Source organism: Diadema setosum, chromosome 18, assembly GCF_964275005.1.
Source record: "Diadema setosum chromosome 18, eeDiaSeto1, whole genome shotgun sequence".
Taxonomy (NCBI): domain Eukaryota; kingdom Metazoa; phylum Echinodermata; class Echinoidea; order Diadematoida; family Diadematidae; genus Diadema; species Diadema setosum.
In genome coordinates this window covers 10,191,494-10,211,424 of record NC_092702.1, presented here as the reverse complement: position 1 = coordinate 10,211,424, position 19,931 = coordinate 10,191,494, and the positions used below count along the sequence as shown (strand labels likewise).

The window sequence follows — 19,931 nt, the reverse complement described above, 5'->3', positions numbered from 1 at the left end:
TTAATTTACAGGATAATATGAAAATACCAGGTTAGAATTTGGGCAAAATTTGTTCACGTAATTATGTGCACAATTGGGCCAACACTGCCAGGAATCACTATCAGGAACAACTTACATACTTTTTACTTCTACAAGCATCTAAATGCAATATGACTCAGTCATCTGCATATGATCTTAAATAAGTTTCATAATTCTTGGACATTTTGGCCCTGCTGTTGAACCCCAATGAAGCAACTTGACCCCATGTGAGCAACATTGTATCCCCTACTCCTAAGGATAATTTCTGCCAATTTGGTGATAATCTGAATATGCCTATTCCCAAATAAAGTCAATCTTAAACTTTGGGTCCATTCCAAGTTGTTATATATATATATATAAAACACTGCCTTCGTTATAAATGACGTTACTCTTCATATCCAAACATGACTTCAGGATGCAAAGAGTTACAAACTTTGGAGCTTTCAGGCCACAATGAAAACACTTTGAAACATTTGAATAGCTATATATATCTTATCACTACTAATAATCCCTGCTGAGTTTGGTTAAAATGCATTTTACAGGAGAAGATGAAAATCTAAGTTGAATCCCCTTGGGCCCTATCCCAAAATGTATTAGCCCCTAAAATGCCCAATCTTGAACCAATCTTGCACTGTCAAGCAGTATCTTTAATTCTGAGAATATATATATATATATATATATGGGCAATTCCACGGTAACTAGGACACAGGTGCCAAAAATTCAAAATGATATTTGTTTCAAACACCATACATTTTCAGACAGTACTTGAGTTGAAGTTTTAAGAATCATTATGTTTTTCAATAAAAGCGGCCATTTTGATTTTCAAAATGGCTGCCAAAATATGCCTATAACTCAATGGTGAAAAGAGTGTATTGTTGCATAACTTACTCTCTGTATATCCACTTTATTAGTACTCTAAACAACAATCTTTCACATGTATGCAGTTACAAGAGAAGTCTTTTACCACACGATAGAAAAAAAAGCTGGTAGCTTTAAAGAATTTGATAAAAACTGTTAATTACTTTGATAATGATGGATGTAACGTCAGTTACCAAAAACAAGGAATTTTTAAGATTATTCATCAAAGGAAGTGAGCTGTATGATGTAACTTGGGATTTCTAATGTATGCCCATATGCCTTTATTTTAATACCAGAAATAAGGATACTTGGCATACTGGAGAGTCAAAATGAACACTACAAAATGTGTAACGTCAGTTACCGAAATGTCATACACGAGTATGTAACGTCAGTTACCATGACAGTAATTATAACTGAGGCAAATTTTTTGACTTTTGGCCATTTCAATACATCTGGGAAGTCAACTTACAACAAAGAGCAGCAATCCCTTTCATAGGAAATGATGTCATTACCATGGTATGTCCATGGATATTTTTTTTTTAATTTTATTTTATTTCTAAATTCATTTATTCATTCATTTACCATGATTATCTTTTTTTTTTTTTTTTTGGGGGGGGGGGGGGGAAGCTTATGCTTTCGATTTTTGATTCAGCACAAGTTTAAGGTTAAAACATCTGGAAGTTTAGTTTGCCACATGCAGTATATATGCACTCAAATTAGTACATTCCCAGTCCTACAGGATGATAAAGCTACCAAAGTTTGTAGGCCTAATCAGTGACATGATTGCATGTCAACCACATTTTCTACAAAAAAAACAAACAAACAAACAAACAAACTTCTGCACAGCTGTATACCAACAGTTTAACAATCTTCACCAATGTTTGCTTTTGCTGGCATTTTTCTTTTTTTTTTCAGGAAGCTTAGTCAAGTTTCTACCTCAAGGCAAATGCACAAACAGATATTTCTTCTCTTGCACTTAAATGTGTGGTGTAGTTAACATGGCTCATCTTGTATTATGGTACATAAGGCATGTACTCATTATTGTTTGAAACTTAAAGGGTGTGTACAGTTCTGGTCGAGGTGAAGATTTAGCTTTTAACGTTTTGTGAGATATTCAGAAACCATTCTATGAGATGTCAAAGAGCATGCGATTCTAAGGGGTATCAAAAGTTTATTCGATGAAAATCGGTTTTGAAATGGCTGAGATATCCAAAAACAAGGTGAAACAAAGAGTTACTAATAAAGTTGGGGCATGTCGCCTTTTATTATTAGCACTTTTTTGGATATCTCAGCCATTTGAAAACCAATTTTCATCAAATAAACGTTGAATCCTTCTTAAAATTACATGCTCTTTCATATTTCATGAGAGGCTTTTCATTATCTCACTTCGGAATGTTCAAAACATGAATCCCTACCTCAACCAGTACTGTACAGTCCCTTTAACACTGATGTTGCTCACAGTAAGAGAGGATTCTATAGGGTTTAAAAAAAATGTTCATACAGTGTGTATTTGTTGATTACTTTATTCTATTCATGCAGGGACATTTTGTAATACAACACATGATAATTATGAACAGGAAGAGCATTATTGTTTTATTCCTAGCTTGAAGTAATTTAACTGTTTTTCTTTTCCTTTTCACTGGTATATTACTTCAAGCTAGGAATAAAACAATAATGCTCTTTTGACCAAAAAAGCATTTATTTTTCTTCCTCACAGAGAAATATTAAAAGTGTGACACTTTTCATTTAAATCAATTGATGCTGGAGATCATCAGGAGTAAAATAAAGAAAAGAAGGAGAAATATATCACAATAGATTTCATACATATTTATGCATATTTATGAGTTGATACATGTTTTTTTTTTCCCCATGACCTGGAAGATATTTTGATATTTTTTCAAGCACAAAAATATCCATGTTTTGTGTAGTACTACAAGGTATTATGGGTGGAGCACTCTATGTAGATAAAAACTTTCCTGTTCATTAAAAAACAAACAAACAAACAAACAAACAAAAAAAGCCCTTAGCCATGTCAATATATTCATACTTGGAACTGCTTAATCTATTAATGGCTCTGTGTAATCATAAATGTTGAATAAAAATTAAATCTTCAGACAAATGTCAAGAAATATCCTCTTGTGCATTTACATTATTTTTGCCCAACTGTGCTATGGCATGGGGGGGGGGGGGTGCCCCCTAAGGGCCCACCCAATATTATTTGTGTCTTTAGATTTTGTTTTAATTTGTTGCTGTAGTTGCCTGGGATTGTCACTGGTACATTGCAGCAGTATAATAACCTGTTAAATAAATTAGTTCTCTGTAAACCCCACGGTAAAGTATGTGTAACGTCAGTTACTGACATGTTTACCTTTAAGTTTTCATAGAATACAAAGAAAATGGACTACTGTTTCATTTCATTGTGTATTTATGACTGATGAACCAAGGTATGACTCCATATCAACCAAATCATTCTGAATGGTCAGAATTATGAAATATCACATAGCTATTCCCAATCATGATTTTGCATGTGTAAACCCTATGGCAAATGTAAGCGTAACGTCAGTTACGTAACGTCAGTTACCATCATGCCTTCACTGAAATTGGCATGGTGGTAAAAGGAGACAACTAAATTGCACATTATTTTGCACACCTGTTCCTAAGAACCTAGGTGTATTGCCACATTAAACACATAAAGGCCAAAAGTCAGGGACATGAGATATTTCCATTTACATCTACACCATAATTTCCCATGTCCTTTTTCCGTAACGTCAGTTACCGACACATTTTCACTTGCTATGTGATAAGAAATGCAGTTTGAGAGAAAAAACTTTCCACCTATTTCTTCATTGTCATGAACTTATTCATCAATGCTAATTGCAAGCCCAAGGTGCTTTCATTCACAAAACTACAAGGTAAACAATTTCATGAAAATCCTTACGTGTAACGTCAGTTACCGTGGAATTGCCCATATATATATATATATATAAAATGCAATATCCATTTACTTTTCCTACTACATTGAATCCAGAGAAGATCTTTGAAACTTGAATAGTTTCCACCCTACTGTTACCAACAAAGGGCCCACGTGATGGCCACCTTTACCATTTGAACTGATGAAAATCTATCACAAGTGCCCTCTTGACCCCATGCCCAAGGTGAGTTAAGTCACAGAAGAAAAAAGCTGCTGTAGACAGGTAGACTGCCTTTAGCAGGTGAAGAGAAGGGGTGCTTAGAAGACACAATTAAGGTAGTTGAACTTTGACATCAGATCAGATCAGTGTCTTCAATCCCGTCATATAAACCCTTTGAATTGAGATTTGCAGATTGTGCTTAAAGACTCATATATGTAAATTACTTCTCCTTTTATGGCCTTTATCATGTCCAGTATGTGGTTCACATACAACTAGCATTACATGTATCTAGATTGTGGACTCTGCAGGACTCATCCAGATCCAGATGGCTATAAAAAATGACAGGACATACAGAAAAGCATGAAAAATGGATCAAAATCAAATTCTCGATTTAAGTGGTGGAGGCTGGAGACATAATGTATGCAGAAAGACTAAGAATGACATCACTGGGTGAAGGTCATTGCAGCAAGAACCAAGTCCCTCTCACCTTGTGTGTGCACCAGTCCTGGTGGTCCATCCTGCCAAAGGACACTGCCAGTGTGGACCCATGGCAATTCCAGGACAGTCCTGTGCACTGGAGCTCTCTGTTGAGGGCAGTGTGCTCCAGGACATGGAGACAACTGACCGCACTATTATCATCCTGCCAGTCCACCTCATAGCCTTAATTGGTTGTGACATTTGACAAATAAAGATAAACAGAGAAAGAAAAACTTCAAAAGAGATGATTCAAAAGTATCATAGAAAGCCTACAATAACAGTGAGTAATAACAATAAATGAATAAAATAACCTCCAGGAACAACTGAAAATACCATAACACATAGGGGTAATTCCATAAAATAGGGACCCACTTTGTGACATGCCTATTTTGCCAATAAAATCAGAAAATCAGATTTTTGTTCAACATAACTTTAAAAAACATGCATATTGCGTAAGTCCCTTGAAAACTGACTGAAAATTAACATTCTAAACTGAAATTGAAGAAAGTCAGTATACCAAATTGCAGTGTATGGGGAAAAATGGGTTCACCATGTAAAGGGGACACCATTGGTGTCACTCTTACATGGTGAACCATCCATTTTGGCATCTTACCACATATTTCAAACTAGTTCTTTGTTTGTTTCAATAGAAGTGATTATTTTGAAGTAAGAAATTAACTATACTATTGAAAAAATGACACAACCCCTATTTTTGGCCAGGAAAAAGATTCTTCAATGTTTCTCGTGTAAGGGGGACACCAAATATTATTTTTGCATTTTTTTTTTCTTCAAATTAATAGAGTGGTCAATTTTTGATACCTGTTACAAAGAAACCACAGCTACATTGTAAAATATGCCAATGAGGAGCAATTATTGTTGTGATAAGACACAAAAAATAAGCTATCACTATGCCCCCAACGTAATATTTAGGGGGACACCAAAGCCACGTGTGTGAAAATTATAATTTGGTCTTTTTTTTCAAATTTATTTATTTTACCCCAATTTTTTCTTGAAATCTTTTAAACTATGTGATTGCTACCAAAATAACAACAAACAGTTCAACACTGGTCCTTAATATGGGTTCCACACTCATAAATTAAGGTTTCTCGTGTAAGCAATTATGGGGACACCAAAACTTACACGTGAAACATCTTTCTTGGGATTTACGAGCGCAAATGTGTATCAATTGATGCATGAATTATATTTATAGTGCTCAAAATTTGCTTGTCTTTTATCATTTTTGACCCCTTAAAATAGAGTTTAATCCACAAACAAACTGTAAATCTGTCTAACTGGTGTTACAGTAAAATGTCACACAATTTTGCCCAAAAACGTTGTGATTTTGCACTTTTTGTCAAAATTCATGTGGAACTTTGAAGGAGCAATTTCTATATTTTACTTTGAAAAGGAAGATACTTATCTGAATAAGAGTATTCAGAAGTAAAATTGATTTAGGGTATGTAATTTTCAAGCAATGACAATATGAAGCAAATAGAAGGGGCATTTAACTAGTGGGACCCTTTTTAATGGAATTACCCATAAGTAAGCAGATGCAATCCTGGTATGCAATAGAAATATGAAGACATGACACAAAGCCTAGGAACAACCAAGTGAAGTGAAAAAGACCTCCCACACCCACCCCCACCTCCCCCCAAAAAAGAAGCTCGGCAGATGAATACATGATATAAGAGTCTGGATGGACAAGAAGAACAATCAAATTAGGATGAACATTGATGATGGACATTTAAAAAAAAAAATCTAGATGAAATGTATTCAACAGAATTCAACATTGCAGCATCAGAAGCTATCAACCTCGGGTAGGGTTACAGAATCGACAATAACTGTGATAGAAAGAGCTCCAATGCAACATTTCTTTCTTTCTACTATGGCAAAACAAACAAACAAAAGAATAAACAACTTACCATCAAAAGCATGGCTTCTTGCATTTTCATCTAAACACCGGGACACTTCAGGAAGAACACGATGAAGAAAGTCACCCAAGCCCTAATTCAGGGGGAATAGTATTATTTGATGCAGTTATTGATTCAGTACAATAATTTAAACATCGAACTGTATACGCCATATATTCCGCAAGTTCAATTTTCCCAAATCGGGACTTCCCGGCAATTTTTATCAAGTGGCTAAATTCTCAGTCATGGAGTACAGCAATGGATGGAGAGATCAGGGAGTGTGCACATTCATTCACACAGTAGGCATGCCAAGACTACATTCTACAGAACAGTATTCTCTGCAATAATATTATTGCAAACCAATGCACATGTATGTGTGCTCGCAATAAAATTGGGATCAGAGTTGATATTTTCATGTATTGTTAAATCAATGAATAGTGGTGGTCTCCTGTGAGATTTATGGGGAAAAAATGAAATATAGGGCATGTTTAGTTACTGTAATTGGTGAGAAATTATAAGAGTATTCTGTAATGTTTCCTAATTAAACTTTGCACTGAAGAATGTCCGGCAGACCCTATGTGACAGAAATTCAAACCTGCTGAGACAAAATAATGTAATGAGTTATCTTATAATGCATTAAACTGTACTGCTGTGCTGTGTAAACTTAACTTATAAATACAGTGAATACCTTGTTTTGGTCACATTAAAGATCAACATACTTGACCACAAGTAAACATTTTTCATACTTCAATGTCACACACAGCAGATTCTCATCAATGGAAACAGAGCTCAATGTTTTCAGTATACAAATTGGAGTTATCCACACTGCAAATGAACTCATTCAATGAGCATGACTTTTCCCATGGTAACCAAGTTAATGGAATTCAGCAGTAAAGTGAGTTCTTCACTCGCTCCTGGAAGGAACTTCATGACAAGTCCGGGGACATACTTTAAGACTTAAGACAAGTGCCTGTGGGTCATCTTGATTATGGGAACTGTGCAATAATTGAACATCTTTCTCTACCACATCATTTCTGAGGTATTCTATGTCACTCTATTTGATTTGGGTTTTTTTTCCCCCAGAACTCACTGGGTACTACTTGCCAGGTTCCTGTTACTCCTCTACCTGCTTGAAGTCATTCCAGTACACACTCCTGACTGCACATTTTGGTCAAGCTTATCCACATCCTAATCAGCACAAATTATCTACATCATCATCAACACATTTCAGAGCTGCCAACATTGGGATGATAAAATCCAGTAGATATCGCGGAGGTATGATTTTGTGAGGGAGCGGCGGAATGTTGTCCCACGGCGGGGAGTTTTGTGTAGCACGACACATGATTCAGAAACATTTGATAGTAACTGTCAGTTGTCTAAACCATCAAAACTGTTTGCTGATAGATTAAATGCATATTACATACCTGCCAACATTTTGAAATGAAAAATCTTACTCTGATTGCGCGACCCCGATATGCGAGCGCTGAAGGTGCTCGCTTTTTACAGGTGGGGTCTAGGGGCCCGCCTTAGGGCCCCTGGTGGGGTCCAGCACCCCCTGAAGCTCCTAGGGTTTATGGTAATTTGAACTAGTTTAGCATACTAAATTTAAGGGTCAATGCCCCTTTAAAGCTCCATGGGGTAAGGTTTGAAATCACCAGAAATAGACAATAAACATAGAAAATGTATTGTATGGGTCTCTAATCTCAATTCTAAATAGTGCAATTGATCAGCTATATGAATTTGATAAACAAATGCATGTATCATCTACCAACATATTCTATATATATAAGGGCACAAAAGGTAGGTACTAGGGTTGGACAAGTTCAGAGCTGCTGCTTGTCAGAGAATCTCACATAAAAATGTGTTCGTAGGACTATGTAGAATGTAGACAGCAGACAGAAGATTCACAGAGACTTAGATTTTCAAGCTCATGGGATAAGCCATTCTGTCAGTCTATTTTCACACTATTTTGACATTTCTTAGTAATCAAAATACACTGGGAAAAAAATGAGGGGGATGCGTTAAGTTACAACATGTACATGTACCAATAATAGGGAACACAAAATAACTGGAGAACAGCATAAAGTTGTGCATCTTCCCCATTGTTGCTGCCATCAGTCGCTAGATTAAATGGACCTGACCTTGCTTGCTTTCTCAGATACAGAATTTGTGAAGTTTGCTTGGATAACTCACCTAGGTTGTACATCATAGTACAATTAGAAGGTCTAGATGCAGATCTCAGTAAGTAAATTTAGGCCTAGGGTTCTAGTACAACTACACCTGATTATTTATATGTACTTGCGCTTGCTGGCACTTTTCGAGTCCAGAAACATCTTCTCGAAGAGGGGTCCTGCATGGTCTGTGGTTGCAATGGGAAGATTATGGGCCAGAATAAATCCTGTGAATAAAAGTTCTGCTTTGCTCACATCTTCTTCCACCTGTCTAGCTATACCCATCAAACTTCAAGTCAACAGTCACTAGATAGTGCAATCGACGAAACGTAAACACATGCACGTGCTTTATGTTTCACGTGTTGGCAAAGACCCTACACTGCAACTGGATCTTTGGTGGTGTTGGTACAAGCACCTTGAATAAGCTGCTTACTTCAGACCAAGCTAACCATTTATTAATCTATGGAAGATTGCTCACAAGTGGTCTGCAACTCATGTGCTTTTCTATGGGAGGAAATCCCTGTTCTTCCAAGCCATACACTGAAGTTAGCGATTACTTCTGATCATGCAAACCAATTTGAGGATCGTATATATGAACAGGATAATACGACAGTCAATACGCAGTCGGTACTTGTGCTCGCAATATGCATTAGAAGAGTGATCAGTATATCGATTTCCTCACCAAATTGGCAATTGCTTTCAATAAAAAAGAAAAAATATATTGTTTAATATAACCTTCAAAAATGTAAGAATCTGGGAGATTTTGAGCATTTGTCAGGAGATTGGGAGATGGGTTGATTCTCCGGGAGTCTCCCGGCAAATCCGGGAGAGTTGGCAGCTCTGACATTTTCACACATTGCATGGTAACATGAATGCTAACAGACAATGCTTCCTCTATGCTCTCTTCTCTCGGCTGGGATGATTGTCGCATCCTCCATCAGTGCGAGATGTTGTACAAGATCCACTATGGTTTTGTCAACATAGCCATGCCAGAAGAAATCAGCATAGCACAAAATAACACAAGGAACCACAACCTGTCATACATGTACCTCCAACCATACTCCAGAGTCAAGTGCCACCTTTACAGTTTTTACCCCAGAGCCATAAGAATTTATACGTATGCTACAGCACACATGCACAGCACAGCCCTCTCCAGGACAGCGTCTTCGCTTTTTGGGAGAGCAGTCATTCAAGGTTCAAGGTTAAATGCTATTTACAGATGTGATGCATGCTCATAGTGCTACAACTTGTACTTACACCAATAAAGCCTTCATGTTATTCAATGCATGAGCTGGTATTTGCATACTTGCCAACATTTTCATTTGAGAAAGTGGAAGAATCCAGGATGCCTATGCAAGCAGCGCTAGCTTGAATGCTAATGAAATCTTTCAAAAGTGGTAGTCTACCCCCAAATGTGGTAGAGTTGGCAAGTATGTATTTAGTGACACATACAGTGTTTGTTTCATACGGTTCTTCTTGCTGGTTAATTTATGCTCCCTGTGTTTACTTCAACACTACAGACCAACTCAACCTGTCAGGAAATCTGCCATTACTGTGGTGTCCCATGTGCAAAACAGCATGTTTGCACAGGACACTGCACAGTAATGGTGGATTTGCTGCCAGGTCAGCTCAGTCTGTACCATGTAATACCACAAATAGCTTGCAAGAACCGTATCTTCACCACACTAGACATAAACAACAGACATAGTCACACAGATAAAAAAAAGTAGATAGGTCATACCTCAGGGTTTGAGCCTAGAAGCTCCAGATTGGGGACTGTCTCCTGCTCAGGGATTGTCTGGACCTAATTGGAATTAACAGGAGGTTGCAGGTGAGGACTAAGGTCCTTATGACAAACAATGCTCTTTTCTACACTATCAAATGCAAACATACACTACCATGGATATAATCCTTTCTGTTATTATTATTATTATTATTTAGCCATAATGAAATACAATAAAATTTCAGATCAAGAGTTTTATCTGGTGGATGATAACCAACACTGAATGACAACCAGAATTGAATATCCAGGAAAATAGCTGAAAGACTATTGCCTAACACAGCTTTCCTTTGACATTACTTCAGGTGATTGCAAAATGAAATACAAAATTCTGTATTTCACCGGTTGAGTGAATGTGGTATTGAAGTTTATTGTCCTTATTCTAAATCGTACACCATTATGTGTGCAATTTTGTGTGTGTTAACAAGATACTTTGATTTTTTTTCTCCAGGGATGGGGGGATTGAGATCAATATAGAATAAATGTTTTCATCAAAATTCGTAAAAGAAATCGATCATTGATATATCTTCACAAAAGTCAGAATGAAAAGCTAGTAATCATCAGCTACAAGGTATAGATGTGATTATACCTCTACATGTGCCCTCTTCACAGCCTGCGCTGCAACGTCATGGACCTGTACCTCTGAGGTCTGAGTTCCACTGGACGTGAGAGACCTGGAAAATGCAAAGAGCAAAGTTGAATGATGAGGTATGATGCTACTTTGTGGAAACACACATTATCTTGAGAACTGCTGGATGTGTATCTCTTACAGGCTATGGAATGAGGAGTCCTGATGCATTTTTATCCTGTACACCTGTCACCTGCATGTGAGCACACTTAGTTACATGGACAAACAAACACACACACACATACATACACAAACACACACACACACACACACACACACCCATCTACATGTACTTTGTCTCTGCTGCCAATTACGTAGTTTCAACTCTGGACCAGCAGCTTTCTTTCATTATATTGAAATTTTGTTATAGAATGAAAATAAAGGATAAAATGAAATATCTCCATCAGCACCATTCAATGAGCACACGGCACATGCCCCCGCGGTTACCATGGCTGCCTGGCCAAAGGCACGAGTTGTTTACTAGCAGCATGGTAATCGCGTGCCTTATTGGCATCATAGCGCGATATTATTATTGTTTGCTTATAATTCATTTTATTGATGTATTGACTTGTAAAGACTCTGGAAGCTCAATTTAAAGCACTCCCGCTCGTCATAACGGATTTTGTTTTACAACGGATTTTGTTTTACAACATGACGAACGGTCTCTTTTATAGGTAAGCGCATAAACAGCTGTTTTGCTGATTATAATCATTAAATACGTATTTCACAAATATCTTATTTGTTTGTTTGCTTTGACAATATTTACATTGCAAATTAACGGGATTGTCTTATTATCAACAGACCTCTACAACAGATCTTTGGTTGGTGAAAAATATCACTTATTACTGTAGTACACATTCAGAATATCTTCTTATTAATGTTAGCGATATCCAGTACGTCATATGCTCCGTACCGCAGTATCTGTTTATGATTTATGAGTTAATTACGAAAATATTATGAGAGCTGGTTGTAATTTGTAAACATTTGAATATATTTGTATTATTTGAGGATTGTTTGGTCAGTCTACATGAGTTTTATAGTCGCACTTAACTTCTTTTATTGTGTTGGTGACGCATATCATCTAAATGATAACAGATCTGCTGGCGAGGCGACGTGGACGGTTTAATTTGCTCATATAGGAGGTAAATATATTGATGCATATTCTGTATTGTAAGAGGAATATTATGACATATCTATGTATTCTTATTTATCAATGTATGAGCTTGTATCATATAATTATTATTACTAATTTAGATAACTTTCTGTTCTTGTTTTATGCTTTACTTTCTGTTAATTCATCCAAAATTTACATCATAAGATTACTGTTGTATCTTGGCAAGCTGTTAGGAAATATATAAATTATCTATTTCATTCTTTACTTATTACATATTTACAGATGTCATCTTGTCACGCACAAGTTTGTGCACACAACGGTGCTGTGTTGGTTTTCACTCTTTATATATATCTTAGATTTCATGAGTTTATAATTTTCATAGTTTCGTTTTCCATACATGTGATTTAGATAGTTTTTAAAGTCTTTATTTCATTAAATACGCAATCATTTGAAGTTTAAAATATTGTTTTTGAGTTCTTCCTTTTCACCTTTTCTTCAGGTGTATGAGCCAGGGATTGTGGATATATGTGTAGTAGAGTAATTTTAATATGTACATATTCATTCTGTCACATATTAATGTTGGTTAGAGGGCATGACAATAATTATGGATTAGTATACATATCAGGTATGAGAACTGACTGGGAGCAAAGGACAAAGTGTTACCTCATTTCACATTCATAATAAATTCAGGAAGCATTTGCAAAAACTTTTAGATGCCTGTATTAACACAGGGATGTCGAATTCTGCATTTTATTTATTCTTCTTCTTTTTTCTTGCTAAATATAGCTAGTGTTGGCTTATGAATTGTTGCAAACATTTTCTTCAGTGTTGAACTAAAAAATTTGGTGGTTCAAGAAATGTTTACATAGTTTATTCACAACTGAAAGATAAATGTAAGGATGCATTTATTGGGAAAGAGGGGCTGTAAATGCAACCAGCTTGCATTCAGTAGTTATCAACCAATCTTTTAATTTCAGTCTCAGCAGTACTCTCCTTGTATTTCCTCACCTGAACTCTTGACTCGTATCCTTCTGCCTATCCCACAGTCTACTTACTTTCCTCTACTCTCTGCCTTTTTCCCCAGCTCACTACTGTGATGTAAGATCAATAATTTTCTTGACTTTACATTATCAGGAAAACTATATTATGTATGCTTTTGTGATAGGACGCTGCGAGAGATTAATTATAACTCATAAATACATCTAGTTATGATCACCATGTTGCATTATTGTTTAATTTAGTAGTATTAGACAATTGCATTCCAATATAAAAAAAAATTGCAGCATTTACAGTCTACAACTGAAGTCACACGTACACATCAATAAGCTCATAATTAATGATTAAGTAAGTCACTATCATCATCCTCATTGCATATAATGAATCTAGAAACTGGCATCAAAAATTGATGGCTAAAATATCCAACTTATTAAATAGATGAACAGGTATTCAGGAGATTACATTAAAGGGGATGGCTAGTAACTGATCAGTGGGAATCAGTGGGAATGCTGGGGGATGATTGTTCCAATTCTTGTAGCATTCATTTAAGAGTACATTATGTATCTATTGTTGTGTGAAAATTATTTGCTTCAGAACGGTCTCATATTCAAGTAATGTGCAGTTTAAGTGCATGTACCATCTAGACTACCAACAAAACACTACCTTGTACCATCTAGACTACCAACAAAACACTGCCTTTCCCCATGTCCCCTATGGCGAGGTTTTTTACTTGAGGAAACTGTGGCTCTACAATTTCTGCATTTTCAGTGCAAAAATACCATGTTCATGTAATCCAGAACTAACAAGCAAAAGGGGAACCAATGAAGTAATTTTTTGTTTGTAATATTTCATTGAAAAAGAGCTGTCCCCGACTGTGACAAAGCTGAAATTTTTTGAAGATGGTTGTGGGGACAAACCACAATTGCACCATGGTGCAGTTCTTTTCCACGTTGGTGAAAACTGGCCAATTTATAAGCCTTGAATACCATCTTCCCATTTGGGGACAACATTTCCTTCCATGTGACTCTCATTTTTGCAAGGATTGAGAACAAACTAGAAATGTTGTTATGGCAGCTGGTACTGCATGGTTCTCCCAGAAGGTCCAGAGCAATACTTGAGAATGTGCGACAGTTTTACATGTATATTGGTAATTGGACAAAATAAATAAATAAATAAACAAAAAATGACCAAATGCCTGTCACAAATGTGTAGAGTGATTACCTCTTGAACTGAATTCATTTTGATGAAGGCTGAATTGTTAAAAAGAGCAATTGTATTTAGGAATTTTATCATTTTTACTTGATCTTTGACCCTTGCCCTTGCCCTATGACCCCATGGCCCACAATTCCTCAAATAACTAGAAATTTCGTGCTCGGCGGGTCACGCAGCCGAGCACATGTATCCCCCGAACCCACAGCATCAAGAAGCAGACCCTATTGGATTTACCTTTCATGTATAAAGACGGAACAAGTGAGGGCGCCATCACCAAAAACCATAGGCATCTTTGTCTTATCATAATACACCTTCATGCCAAATTTGAAGATTGAAGAACTGCAGCCAGTAGAGCGCTCACAAGCAGACCCTATTGAATTTACCTTTTCATGTATAGAGACGGAACAAGCGAGGGCGCCATCACCAAAAATAGGCCTCTTCGTCTTATCGTAATACACCTTCATGCCAAGTTTGAAGATGATCGAAGAACTGCAGCCAGTAGAGCGCTCACAAGTAGACCCTACTGATTTTACCTTTTCATGTATAAAGACGGAACAAGCGAGGGCGCCATCACCAAAAACAATAGGCCTCTTCATCTTACCATAATACACCTTCATGCCAAATTTGAAAATGATCGAAGAACTGCAGCCAGTAGAGCGCTCACAAGCAGACCCTATTGGATTTACCTTTTCATGTATAAAGACGGAACAAGCGAGGGCGCCATCACCACAAACAATAGGCCTCTTCGTCTTACCATAATACACCTTCATGCCAAGTTTGAAAATGATCGAAAAAATGATCGAAGAACTGCAGCCAGTAGAGTGCTCACAAGCAGACCCTATTGGATAAATAACCTTTTCATGTATAAAAACGGAACAAGCGAGGGCGCCATCACCAAAAACCATAGGCATCTTTGTCTTATCATAATACACCTTCATGCCAAATTTGAAGATGATTGAAGAACTGCAGCCTGTAGAGCGCTCACAAGAAGACCCTATTGAATTTACCTTTTCATGTATAAAGACGGATCAAGCGAGGGCGCCATCACCAAAAATAGGCCTCTTCGTCTTATCGTAAAACTAAGAGGACTGTTGGTTCACCCCAAGGACAAAAGATCACCTGAGGACTCGACAGGAGTAGTGTACAAAATACCTTGTAAGAATTGTGACAAGGTCTACATCTATAGGGGAGACGGGCAGAAAATTCGGAGTCAAGAAGTCAGAACACCAAAAAGAAGCAGAGTCATTGGGGAAGACATATTTCACAAGGGCCAAAAAGAAAGAGGCAGATCTCACTCCTAAAAAGTCAGCCATAAGTGATCACGTGGCACAGGAAAACCACATCATTGACTTGAAACAGAGCAAGATCGTGACCAAAGACAGCAACAAATTCACACGTTGGATAAGAGAGGCGATCCACATACAACGGGGGCGGGAACACATGATGAATCGTGACGAGGGGCAATACAAATTATCTTCAGCGTACATTCCCATTCTCTCGGACTGTAAGACTGCCTACACCCCATCTACGGCGAGTCAACGTCAGTCTGATGAAGCCTACAGACAGTAGGCGAAAGCTCACGCAAGGTAAATAGTTTTCTTCGGTTGTGTACAAAAAGAAATTTCGCCTTCATTAAAGATCGTACAGCTTGAGCTTAGCACTGCACTGTGAGGCGAGTTATGGCAAGTGAAGTGCGGCCAGCGCTCGCCGCGCCCAGCTAGGCACAGCCAGCAGTAGAGCTAGCTAGCTGCGTATACTACAGTATACTAGTAGCTAGCTATGGAACCAGTTCCGCAGCTCACTGGGCATGTTGGCTTGATTTCGCTGTAGGTTGGCTTGATGTTCACAGTCAACAAGCAGTATTCCGCAACTCAAATACGTATCACCATCGAATCGAAGGATCTTTTTTCCAGAAAAATGTTTTGTTTTTCGCTTTTTAAAACATTTGAGAGGACTCCGAATTCCAAGATATTTTGACACATGTTGATTTACATATCTAGCTTTCATTATATACCCAAAACACCTTCTCTTCCGCATGTTTTGCACAACTGAACACTCCTCACCAGAACAGGGCCTGTACCTTTAATACTATTGTTAGGGACAATCAGAACTACAAAATTTCTAATTTTTGAAGTGAATTTAATTAATGTGAAAGTGCATGTACACTGTATGCACATGTTGCCGATGCACTGTTTTAAATCAATGGATATTAGCATTGATATATAGCCTTAAGTACAAAAATATGCATTTCAACAGATATTTCTACATTGATGTGTGGATCACATTATTTGTTTTTTTTACCTTGAGCTTGTTTACATGTGCAGCAATTTTTCTGACAGCTGAATTTTCATATCGTAATTACATTTAATATGTCCTACACTTTTTTTATTATCGGGCTACACTTGAATGGCTTTCAAGAGGTTTAATCATCTTGAAGACTGACACGAAATGTTTTGATGCCCAATGTACATTATGATGAACTATGATGCTTTCGAATGAACTTTTTTGCAGTAGTGAAACATCTTTGGTAATATGAAGAGTAATGAAATCGTGCTTCATTTCTTTTTCATTTTTACCAAGTAATATATTGTTTAGATTATATCAACATTAATGTCCTTTTTTAATTGTTATTTTTAATGCCAAATACCATTGCACTATTAAATGCATGTCCTACTATGGGCCCCTTTTCTTGTTTATTCATGGGGAATTAGTCCTATTACCATGAATTAAATGTGGAAGTACATACAGTATATATGCAGCCGATGCATTGAAAAATCAATGAAATGTTAGAATATCAATAGAGCTTACAATTTTAATTATGTATTTTGACAGACATTGAATTTGATGTGTGTATCTAATCTACAATACAAACTAGACAAGCACTCTGAGAGCACAGACCTCCACCAAGCAGCTACTTTCCGATGATCTTGCTCTTCAATAAAGATCAGTGATTTCCACTCGTATGTATAGTGCATGCTGAAAAATCGCCTGACTTCCCAATACATGTAGAAGCCTTTGCTATGTCATATACACTTGCCTCACCCTAGCAGAAACTAGAGCACATACGTTAGTGCGCGTATGAAAACCTCAAGAAAGCGCAGCTTGAACTCCCAAGTTACATTGATTCTACCTGCCAAAATATTGAAAATCCTTCATAAAATCCTTAAAAATTTCCGGATCACTACCAAAATTTAATCATCTGTTCCTTGTGTAATTCTCAACCTTTCCTGCAAGTTTCGTAATACAATGCAGACAGTATACAGTCAGTACAGAAGAAGTAGAAGGTGGTCTAGGTCGTGAAGTCAAGACTTGAATACGGTTGTTTCTTCATTCATGTAAATGTAGTGCATGATCCTACATGTGATGCATCACGCATTACCCCAGGGTACCGTAGTACCCCGGGTAACCGTGTTGTGTAGCGCCACCTCAAGTCCACTCGAGGACAGCCAGAGAAAAATGCATGCACTGTGTGTGCGTGTACATAGCATTCCCATGCCACTGCATGTTATACTAAGCGTGCATGGAAGCTGCGATACCAGGCACTAGCGTGTGCTTTAGTGCAGTGCAGTGCAGTGGCTAGCGCGCGCTAGCTCCAGCACCAAAATAATTTCCTCTTTTTGGCACCCAGGGTACAACCTTGTTTTAAAAAAATAGATAGTTCAACAAAATGGCTGATTTTTATTTGGTACCCCGGGATACCATTTATGTCATCATGTATGTACATGTGCGATGGGAGAATGGACTAAAATTCCCGAGGGGAGAGATTGGTGTAGGGAGGACCAGTGCTTGTCAAACCTAGACTTACTGTTAGTGTAAAAGTGTTGAGAGGAGGAGCCAAGATTACTGAAGTACTGAAGAGAAGAGCCACTCGTATGATTCCTGAACTCAAATGTTTGTCATATGAACAACGCCTAAAACTCAACCTGCACTCATTATACTACAGGAGACGAAGAGGTGATATGATTACTGTTTATAAGTTGCTCTTGGGAAATGGAAAGTTGGGGATTTCTGGTGACATGTTCTTCGAACCAGCCATTCACTCATCAACAAGAGGTCATAAATTCAAATTCTTCACCAAACGCTCAAGATTAGGACTGCGAAGTACATTTTTCAGCCAGAGAGTAGTTGCCGACTGGAACAGATTGCCCCCTAGTGTTGTTGAAGCTTCCTCGATTAATAATTTCAAAGATTTATTGGATAGATATTGGAGCAGGGAAAAATTCAAAACCTCTGGGGCTCTGCTCCTCAAAGCACATAAAGCAACAAGTTGAAGATAATTATTATTATGACGATGTTGAGACCGGAATACTACAGGACCAGTCCTCTGCTTCCGTATTACTATCAGATGTGATGTGATGATGTGATGAAGTGCAGTGATGAAGGGAGACTGTTCTAAGAGTCAATTGCTCTCTGAGCTGACTGAACGTACAAACTGTAGGTCTAACATTACCAACAAGTAACATGTTAGAATTCTGTTTTCCTAGGTCTAACAGTTAGACTCTACTAGCCTAGTAGTAGTAGGTCCTTTTACTCTAGATTCTATACTACTACTGACTAGCACCCGGTAGGCCTACCTACAACTAGACGGTGTGTGAAGATCAACAGCAAAACAATGATACTGTAGATTGTAAATGCACATTGGAAAAGCAAATTAGCCATTAATTTACATGCATTTCACACATATTGTCAATAGAAGGGGGCGGGGGTGTTGGTTTCAAAATTATGGTACAATCAGCAGTGCGCCAAAATAACAGCCCACACATTCGTTCGAAGTGTTAATTACTGTTATTTTGGAGCGTGTACCGCAAATCGCATTTTTAATGCGGGCTTGTGAATTCAGTTCACAGTAGAAGGTCTAGAATCTAGAAAAATTCACGCTACGTACAGTATGTACAGCGACTGGGCTGTGTATAGTTACGTGTACATGTGAGTAAAATTTCAGGCAAATTGTGAGATGTTTTAAGTATCTATTGCTAGAAAAACATTAGGGTGTCGATGTGTTGGACACCCAACTATTTACTAACCCTTGTTAGTAGCCCGACAAGACGCCGTGCCTGTCGCGCCACTTGTGTACAGCGACAGGGCTGTGTACAGTATAAACCTTCATGTATACTACAAGGCACTCCAGCGTTCCCATTCACGACCGCTACGAAGTACATACTGTACACTCTACCAATGAAATTTGTGTGTATCGCCAAAGTATTTGTTATATGCCTACGCATCGTGTTCCAGTGGGTGCTGCATGTCTAGGCTAAATAACAATAATCCTTGATATGTCAAAACCTACCTTTCTTTCTTCCATGAGGATTTGAATTCAACTCCATCTAACGTTTCATCAGTAAACATTTTCTTTGAGAATTACAGGTGTGTTGAGGCACAATATTGGCGGTTGCCACTGTAAACAGTCCCGTAGTTGCAGCAGCTGTATGGTCGCCGAAAAAAAAATGCGCGATTAGTCTACCTTCAAGACGTATGTGTACGTGTAATAGTTTCAGATCTTGAATGTAATGAGCACTATCAACAGATTGCGCAAACTATCCACCCTGAAGGTAAAACGCGCAGCGTAGGCCTATGTATACAGCCTCGTGGACATGATGGAGGTTCACAGCTGTTTTCTTTGAATGAAAAGATCCGAA

General features: G+C 37.7%; 1 protein-coding gene across 2 annotated transcripts in view; it reads right to left on the bottom strand.

The window, feature by feature from the left end:
• Nucleotides 1-19,716, bottom strand: part of LOC140241618 (cytoplasmic dynein 2 intermediate chain 2-like) — a 55,709-nt gene extending 35,993 nt beyond the window's left edge. The window contains exons 1-5 of one of the 2 annotated variants that reach the window (XM_072321355.1): nt 19,583-19,716; nt 10,935-11,019; nt 10,307-10,369; nt 6,407-6,488; nt 4,495-4,667 (exon numbers count right to left, since the gene is read on the bottom strand). In XM_072321355.1, the coding sequence (XP_072177456.1) occupies nt 4,495-4,667; nt 6,407-6,488; nt 10,307-10,369; nt 10,935-11,019; nt 19,583-19,641 (462 nt within the window). In that variant the 5' untranslated portion in view covers nt 19,642-19,716. The remainder of the gene's footprint in view (nt 1-4,494; nt 4,668-6,406; nt 6,489-10,306; nt 10,370-10,934; nt 11,020-19,582) is intronic. The other variant, XM_072321356.1, reaches the window with a different exon arrangement.
• Nucleotides 19,717-19,931: the final 215 nt, after the last annotated feature.